The 10,260-nt window shown below is 35.7% G+C and overlaps 1 protein-coding gene across 1 annotated transcript; it reads right to left on the bottom strand.

The window, feature by feature from the left end:
- Positions 1–8,053: 8,053 nt before the first annotated feature.
- On the bottom strand, positions 8,054–8,992 carry LOC109674174 (olfactory receptor 4C46-like). The gene has a single exon (XM_020151218.2). It carries the CDS (start codon positions 8,981–8,983, stop codon positions 8,054–8,056), a length of 930 nt encoding a protein of 309 aa, XP_020006807.2. The 5' UTR covers positions 8,984–8,992.
- Between the last annotated feature and the right edge of the window lie 1,268 nt (positions 8,993–10,260).

Raw genomic sequence — 10,260 nt, forward strand, 5'->3', positions numbered from 1 at the left:
AGTTATCACCACAGTATCAAAACACAATCATGTCTAATTCTGGACTACCTCTAGCATCCTGACCTCACTGAACAACTTAGGCTAGACTATCCTGTGATGTTTCCTGATAGCTTACCAAGGCTTAGCACTGTCAACCCCCAAGAGAATGAGTTTCTCACATCAAGGACTTATAAAGCAGAGTTAAACACTTTCTTTCATACCAGAATAAACCTTCCTGGCAAAAGCAAAGCTGGAATAATAAAGGAAATTTCTGGTCTGATTGAAGGGGAACCTCTTTGGGATGATGAAAAGAATGCAGCAAGCCAGATCCCAGGGCACTAGCATTGGCTCTTTTTCTGTCTTATGTATGAAACAGTCTTGGATGAAATTCCGTTTCCATGATGTGATAGCCTTACCTTAGTGTTCAGTCCTTTATGAACAGCAAATGTGAAACTCCCCTTCCTCTAGTTGTTTTGATTGAAAGTTTAGGTAATAATAGTAGGTGGTTCTCTAGAGCCTTTCCTTAGTGACTGCAAAGTCACTAAGTTCAGCTGGGAAGTGACTGGCCTTTACCATACTACCTATCACCCTTGTTTTTGGTGCAGTATTAGCAGTGGTCAGTGTTGCTTTGTGGTTGGAAATTGGCTCTGACCAGCAGGGTAAGTATTCATAGAGATATTCGGTATAGGCAGTTAACTAAATTAAGTGGGAATCAGAGACTGTTCCTGATCAATACAGAACATACTACTGGATTTATTTTAACAGTGGTGTGCGTATTCAGGACATGACACATTTGTACATCACATGCTACAAGAATCCATTACTAAACTACATGACTGTTCGAATGGCTGCAGAGTTCTCAGTTGTTGGGTACTTACTTGTACTAAACTCATTTGTATTGTTTTAACAGACTTTAAAGTACAACTCTGTTTTTCTCAGTGAAATTTAAATCCAGAGTACTTAAAGGGACCAATTGTGAAGGCATGCCTTCTTAGTGGTGTGAAGAATTGTTGTCAGCATCTCAGTTCATACTGCTGTGTATTATGTCTGTCTTTGCTGCTTGACTGCATGTGCTTTAACAGACTGGTTCAAATACCATTAAACAAACAACCTCTTAAAAGTACTAGTCTCCTTCAGTAATGTGCAGTTATTTAATCAAGCATATGATTCTAATTCAAATTTTTTTTTAAAGTTTAACATCTTATTTGTTTGTATTGCTTAAAGGATGTTTTTATGGACTCGGTGTTAATGTGGTACTACTTGTGGACAGTAGAGGAATCTCCTCTACCATTTTTTTTACTTGAAGAAAAATATTTTATCTAAAACCTAATACTTTCACTTAAGGAAAAGAAGAACTAATACTCGATTTTTTTGTGTGCCCCACTGAAAATTGAATCTAGAGACTTGCACATTCTAGGTAAGCATTCAGTAAGTTGATCTTCACCACCAGCCTTTTGTTTTGTATTTTGTGTTTTTCACATAGAGTATCCCTAACGTTTCCAGGGCCAGCATCAGATCATCATCACCCTGCTTCCCAACAACTGGGATTATAGTCATGAAGCACCATACCTAGTGATATTAGTACTTATGTAAATATTTGGTTGAATCCAGCAATAAAGTCATTTTCTTTAATGGGAGATTTTTATTACTAATTCAGTCTTCACAGTTTTCATTAGTCTGTTCTGGCTCTGTAATTCAATTTTGTAAAATCTTGAAAGGGTGTATATGTCCAGGAATTTACACATTTTTCCAGACCATCAGATTTTTTGCATATAATTTTTCATAGCAATTTCTAATTACCCTTTGTACTTATATTGTGTCAAGTGTAATGACTCACTGTTATCTGTAGTTGTGTTGGAATTGATTCTCTTTTTCTTCATCTAGCTAAGTTTATGTATATTTTGTTAATCCTTTCAAACAGCCAGTTCTTTCTTATTGTTGATCTTTTGTATCTTCTCCCTATTTCGTTTACATCTCCTCTGATTATATTACTTTTTATTCTATTAAATTTGGGTTAGTTTGCTCTTAATTTTGCCTTTTTTTGCCTTTATTGTTGTGCTGGGTGGGGGTACATCATAGCATTTACAAAGGTTCTTACAATGTATCAGATATATCATACTTGAATTCACCCTTTTCCACTCTTCCCCATTCCCTTCTCCCAATTCCTGGAACAGTTTCAACAGGTATCATTTTTGCATCCACATACATGTGTATACATTATTTGCACCACATTCATCCTCCTATCCCTTCCCTCCCATGCTGGCTAAACACCCCTCCCCACAGAATCTGTTCCATCCTCCTGTTCTCTGACTTTGTAGAAGAAAAAACATAACCGATAAAAGGAAAAACATGACATGTTTTCTAGTTTGAGATAGAGAGCTACACAGGGACTTTCCTCGTGTTGTTTCCATGCATATGTATATCTCAACCCCAACTGGTTCATCTCCTCTAGTCCTATTCACTCCTCCCTAGTCCCCTTCCTATGGTGGCTCCAGCCAGTTTAAGATTTCTATGTTTATTCCTGTATTGTGAACACATCAACCATTTTCAAATTTTTAGTTTCCTTCCCTTGCCCTATCCCTACCGACAGTAACCTCCACGTAGTGTGACTGGGATCCCATAAAATTTTTTAAGTCTATAATCTGAGCCCGAATAACTCAGTTTAAGATGATGTTCTCCAGTTCCATCCATTTACCTGTGAATGACAAAATTTCACTCTTCTTTGTGGCTGAGTGTATAAATACCACATTTTCTTAATCCATTCTTCAGTAGTGGAGGATCTTGGCTGTTTCCATAGATTAGCAATTGTGAATAATGCTGCAATAAACATTGGTGTGCAGGTGCCTTTGTGGTAAGCTGACTCACATACCTTTGGGTATACCCATAGGAGTAGAATTGCTGATTGTATGGCAGATCCATTTTGCGGCTCTAGTAGTAGAGCGCCTGCCTAGCAAGCATATGGCCCTAAATTCAAGTCCCAGTGCTGCACAGAAATAATAATAAAAAAAAATGCCAAAAAAAGGTTGTGCATGTGAGGTTAGTGCAGGGCTGAAGTGACAGAGTGCCTGCCTAGAAAGCCTAGCAAGCAAGCATGATGCCATGAGTCAAGCCCCAGTACCATAAAAAAAAATTAGTAAAAGAAAATAATCACTCTTAATTTTGTAATTCCTTGAGACACATTAGTAGGTTTTTTGAGATCTTTCTGCATTTTTAATGTTGGCCTTGATTGCTATAAAATACCCTTTTAGTACTGTTTTGCTGACTCCAACATATATTTGTTTCAAGACATTTTTTAAAAGCACTTCTTCAGTTTTTTACCTTTACCTGTGCATTTGCATAGTTTCAAAATATTTTTCTCATATTGATTTCTAGTGTATTGCATTTGATTAGAAAAAATATTCAATATGACTTTAGTTTCTTGGTTTTTGCTTCTGCTAGCACTGGGGTTTTAACTCAGAGCTTCACACTCAATAGGCAGGTGCTCTTAACTGCTCAAGACACTCCACCAACCTTATGCCTTCAGTTTCAAACAAAATAGCTATTACCTTAGTAGGTTAGATAGTCTACCTAAAGGAGAAATAGACTGTTTCCAAAACCCATGTAGGCCCATGAGGCATTGTACCTCTTTTTCATTTGTAAAAATAGTCAAATGCAACACTTATTCTTTACATTAGATAGGAAATCTTGATGTGCCTCACACCGCTGGACTCAAAGATATAAACATTAAAGCAGAAAGTCCCTGAAGTTTAGTCATATTTGTTTCTCTCCTGACTCAATTTTCTTAACAATAAGTCTAGACTTGCTCCTACTTCTCACTTACTACATCCAACCAGCCTAACACTGTTAATGTGAGAAGTTAGTGTGATATTTTGTAAAAAGAAAAGGCAAACATGATTCTATGAACTAAATTATAACTAGGGCAGCAGCATTGACACACAACTAATTTAGGCCCGTTAATGTATATTACTGTCCTCACCATATGAAATCAAACTGCTGTTGGTGGTCCTTCTTGACAGTTTTGGAGAAAAAAACATCTTTGCACAACTACTAGCTACATGTCAGATACCAGGGGATAAGAGGATTTGTTAGTTTGTTAAGGCAATGAAATAACATCCGGTAAAACATCTGCAGTTGGAACCTCCCCTGATTAAACTCATGAAAATTCATCATCATTTCCCTAGAATCACCTGTTTTCTTCACAGAACAAGCATGTGAACTAGTGAATATATGATGGGATGCATCAGTGCTACATCTGTCAAGTGTTACTTGGTAGCACTAATCTGAAATCCCTCCAGAAATGAAACTCATATTTGTAATTGAATATTATATTTACAACGTAAGATGCAATGCTGGATTTGGTGTACTACTTTCCAAGATAGAGGCAGTTCTGGTGGTTTCAATTTGGTCCTTTCCAACAAGGACTAGAGTACCAATGTAGAGGTTCTACCATTGCTTTGTACATCTGTTCCAATTTTACATTCCAGGCCTGGGGTCACAATAATAACCATTTAGGGAAACGTTTTTATCTCCCCAGGTCACTGCTTCTTCCCTAGTTTCACAACATGATGGGAAAACTATAAATTATTTTAAATTTTATTTATTACAATATATTCATCATACAGGAGGGTATTCACACTGGCAATTTTAATTGAGCTTACGTTGTACATTAGTTAAATTGCCCCCATCATCTGTGTCACCAACCACGTACCCACCCCACTTAAAACAGTTGAGAAGAGGTTTCTTTGTTCTGTTTCATATAGATGTGTGAAGTCTATCAACCATATACCCCCATCATAATCATCTTCATTTACCCTTCCCTCTCCCATCTGTACCCCCCAAGGCACCATACCTATCTTACAGTACTGATTTTCATTATTAATATTTGAGTTGATGTTCAAAGTGGTTTCTCAATGTATCTCCACTGTGGATATACTTTACTTTTGTGCATTCAATCCCTTCCATTTCTCTCTTTACCCCTTTACCTTCCATTAGCCATGTTTCAACAGCTTTCAATATACATCCTTATAGTCTCTACCTTCACAGGTGTTACATATTACAATATTACTGATACTCTATCATTCTCTTTTCATTTCCTTCTTTCTTTATGTTCCATAGAGTAATTCCACTATTGCAAACATGTTCTACATATGAGCATGTATATGATCAATGATGGGAAATTTTATGCAAGTGATGGATGCAAGAAGAGATTATGGGAAGTCAACGAAGGTGGGATAAAAAAAGAATGTGTTCTCAACTGAAGTGTGATTAAAGCTTTGAACCTTGGGAGCTCCAGAATATATATTGTACTACAGGACTAGTTCAATAAGAAGGCAAGCAGATTTCACCTTTTCATACCATCATAATGGTCATTTATTTACCAGACGGATCAGTAAATTATTGGAAATCTTTCATTCAAAACCCACTTTATTTGGCCCATTATTTTTTTTTGCATTCCTTTTGGGGAAATAATGAAAAAATGAATCATGATTCCCACTAAGAGACAGACCTAATTTAAATTTCCATAGATAACCTAACCTCTATGAGGCTTTACTTTGGTGGATCACACTAATGTTCTGCAATTTCATGGATTACTGTCAGCTTGTAATAAAGGCCCAGTAGCCTCAGAAATATGTGATTTCTTTTAACTAATACACAGTTACCTTGGAAATACACAGTACCTTCCAGATGGAAGAGGGCAAAGATTAACCTAAGAATTGTGCAGTGTAATCTCAACTAAAGGCTGGATTTAGCATGGAGCCTTAAGAGCTCTGTGCTATACATCACACTAAAGACTGTTTCTACATGCAGGCAAGTGGAACCAAACTTTTCAAAACTTCATGACAGTCCTTTATTGAGCAGTGGAAGGTTGTAAGATGGTGGGCACAATCATGAAACTTAAGTTCCTCTTCTTTGGTTCATAACCATGAAAAGAGTAGGGTTGTTACATGTAAGATGCCCAGGCTCACAATTGTTGGAGAATGAAAGCACTGGCCTGGTGGAGAGGACTGTAGCTAAATTCAGCAGTTTCTCCCACATTGTAGCTACTGCAGCAAAACCAGAACCCTCCAGCCTTTCACACTAAATTCTGACAGTAACCTTCTGCTCTCCTGTTGCTGTTCTTGTCTCCTTCATTCCATTCCTCATCCTGTAGCTAGAGCTATCATTTGTAAAATGAAATCTAGTTGTGCCACTCTCTGGATTAAAAATATTTCCAATGTTTCCCTATTATTTACCTTTAATAGAATTATGGGAGACTATGTGAACTTGCCTGTTCCTATCTGTCCATTCTCATATTGTACAATTTAACTTCATGCTAGATTTGTGCCCAATTTCTGCATGCCACTAATTGGGATTTCAATAAATAATTTTTGAGTGGATAGAAGAGCAGACATTTTGAATTGGTTAGAATTTCTGTATGCTCTTTCACTTGGACATTGTTGTCTACTACTGCTCAAGGAATCTGTGATCTAACCTCTTGCCTACTTATTCACTCCGCTAGCCCTGTTTAAACAGATGGAGAGCATTTTTGTGTCACTCCATGTGCTTCCTTCCCAGATCTTTGTGGTGTGGTCCTCATAATGTTTTCATGCTATATACTAACATTTATACTAAACTATGGTTATTTTCTACTCCCTTATTAAATGAATCATAAGATTAATGGAGAATGACCCTGGGGGTCTCCATATTCACACGAAGGCCCACAAACTATCAAAATTCCTTGGACTTGAACTAATATATTAATGAGTTAAGGAAAAATTAAATGAAAACAATTAAATCTCAAGTTTCTTTGTATGTAGATACAACTACATAATTCTATAAATAGCCATTTTGTAATGTAACTACAAAGTAAGAGAGACATAGAGTAATAGAGAAATAACTTTGTATATTTCAGTATAATGAAATCTTGCTGAAAGAACACCAAGGTAAAATATTTGTTCATATATTGAGAAACTCACTTTTAAATTCTTTTTCATTCCATAGATTAAGCATGAGGAATGAAAAATTACGCTTTTCCTTAGATGACAGACTAGAACTCAACTCAGACACTGAATCAGATAAAGTTAGAAACTATTTTCATAATCTCTAAACACACTTTTTATACTGACCATTTAATTGAATTTATTTCAGTAATTTAAATTTTTATTCATTTATTTAATAAGTATCAGGTGCTGGACTTTGTGCTACCTTGTAGAAATTATTCTTAGATAAGAGGCAAGTATTTTATGAGTAGTCTATCTTTTTGAAATAGGAGTGCGTATTGATATTCAAGTGATCATTCATTAAAATCATGACTCCTAGTGATGGCTTATCAGCCAAGGGTAACATGAATAATGCAAAATGATTATGATTCTTAAAAACATAGTTATTATTTATAACTCATTGCAATGTATGACTCATAGCCATAAAGTACTAAGACAGAATAATACTACCAGAAACTTATGGCCATCTGTTGTGATTTTAAAATAATAGAAAATATTACAGAAGTTACTTGAATTTTAGCCATAGAAAATAAACTGATATATACAAATGTGCCCAGCAGAGTTCTCTTCTGAAAGTTAGAAATGAATTCAAAGTTCCCTTTCCTTACCATTATCGGGCAGTGTGTCACATTAGTTAAGAATATGTTCTAAATATCAGCATGGTCCGGACTCGGGCTCATTACCGCGTTGTCTTTTATTCTTCCCCTTTCAATATGCTGCCTCCCAGGTGAAATGGAGGTATAAACTATGCTTACGTCATGTGAGTGTAAGAAACATTGCTGCTCAGTATCGATACTTTATGCTTATTATTTTTATTATAAGGAAAGTATGTAAATCCACTTGCATGGGTAAGGCTAGCAAGACAAGCCATGAGTTTTTACGATTTTGAGATATACAAAAAGTGGTCCCAGCTTAAGTTTTCTATACTTACTCACTTTTATTTTTGTATTCTTCTACAGTCTATGAATTTTTTTCTCTCTATTTTTCTTTGTCTTTTTATTTTTCTTTGTCTTACAATTAGTACTTCCTGAGATCATCTACAGTAACCTTTTGACCTTTTCTTCAGCTGAATGAATATTTGGCTTTAGACACATTTATTTTTCAACTGAAAGAATTTTCCTACTGCACATTTTCCTAATGGCAGTTTTCATCTGGTCATTTCTGAGGGTATAGATTAAAGGATTTAACATAGGAGTTATGATCATGTAGAATACAGCAACTGCTTTATCACTGGGTAAAGTAGCAGCAGGTCTCAGGTACACAAACATGCAGGGTACAAAGTATAAGATGACCACTGTGATATGAGAGACACAAGTTGATAAGGCTTTACGTCTTCCTTCCAAACTGTGGGTCTTCAGAGACCACAAGATGGCCACATAGGAGACCAGCAGAAGGAGGAAGATGAACATACAGATGAACCCACTGTTGGCAGCAACGAAGAGCCCCAGAGTATGGGTATCAGTACAGGCCAGTTCAAGCAAAGGGTTCAGATCACACATGAAGTGATCGATGACATTAGGACCACAGAAAGGTAATGGTAAGATGAACAGAATCTGTATAGCTCCATGAAGAAAACCTCCCACCCATGACACTCCCACTAGTAGGCTACACACCTGCTGGTTCATGATGGTCGCATAGAGCAAGGGCTTGCAGATGGCCACATAGCGGTCATAGGCCATCACAGTGAGCAGTATAGCTTCAGCTCCTCCAAACAAATGTTCTCCAAAGACTTGGGTCATACATCCATTGAAGAGGATGGTCTTTTTTCCATGGATTGAATCTACAATCAGTTTAGGGGTACTGACAGAGGAAAGACATGCATCAAAAAAGGAGAGCGAGGCCAGGAAAAAGTACATAGGAGATCCCAACAGTGGACTTTCAGTTATGGTAACTACGATGAGCACATTTCCTGTCATAGAGATGATATAGATGACCAGAAACACAGCAAATATGATTTTCTGCATCTTTGGATTCTGGGCAAGCCCCAAGAGAACGAACTCTGTCACGTTGTTCCTATTCTCCATTTACTTCATGAGAAAGTTATTATATTACCTGAAAAAATTAATACAAATTTGAATTTAATGTACTATTGGACTGTGAAATCAAATGACTTCTTTGTATTTTGTGAAATTACTTTTTGAGGTGGAGAAAAATGTTTTTAATTCTTGAAGATTTTCCAAATTTACTCTTGAGTGCAGATTGTATGAAAAGTGTATGCAGGAAGAACTTTTTAAACACACAAGATATAAGCCCATCTAAGTAAACATAACAGTCTGATACAACTCAGAGCCTAAATGAAAATTGGTGATTGCACACATATCACAATTAAGATCTCCAAAAGGAGGTAGAAACTGTAGTGGTAGATGATGGCTATTAAGATCATGGATGGTGGTTGGTGGTAGCTGGAGGGTGGTAGATGACAGCTGTTAAGACATTATTGTATGGCAAAGAAATTTTGCCCTATTTTCTTAGGAAATGAAAAGCCAAGAAAGGTGATTGAGAATATGAGTGGAAGGCTGACAAGGAATTTGAGGAAAGGGGACTGTTGGATTATACGTAAATAAAGTAACATATACTTATATAATATATGTATATTATATGTATATATATATATATATAAATTAACATCTTTCTATATCTTGAATGGAGCCAATTAAGGCTTACTAAAGTGTGATAGCAGAGCACAATAGCCCTGTTTGTATAATGTTTACAAATGGTAATACAAGGAATGTCAGAGTCATAATGATGGAAATGTAAAGAAATGATAGAATAACACTTTAAATTAATTCATAATACTTGATGAGTATAGGTATTAACTGTAATAGGTAATAACTGTAATAATCAATAATAAAAATACTTTCAGTATATGGTATGGTACCGTTTGCCCACGTTATTTCTATTAGTGGTTGGAATTATTTAATACATTTTACATATAGAAAAATGACCACAGAGACTAAGTACATCAGTAGTATTAACAATCTCTTAACACTTAATGTTTTAGCAGATATTTGCTGATTTCATTCTCAGTATAAAGTATAGATGTGTGTAAACTTATTTTATCACTAATAAAAGCTCTTAGAAGTTAAGAATCCAACTTACAAATGACAGATCCATATATATTTATATATACATTATATATATAAGGTTATTGTCCATTTTTATTTTTTGATTTTTGTATTCCTGAACTTCATATTATTAAACTTCATATGCTTCAATATCCTGAATTTTATGAATTTATAGCCTTAATCCTTACACCCATGTTTTCCAGTTGTAAACTTGTGAATTAGAAATTCTTTTTTGC

Source organism: Castor canadensis, chromosome 1 (genome assembly GCF_047511655.1).
Source record: "Castor canadensis chromosome 1, mCasCan1.hap1v2, whole genome shotgun sequence".
Lineage (NCBI taxonomy): Eukaryota > Metazoa > Chordata > Mammalia > Rodentia > Castoridae > Castor > Castor canadensis.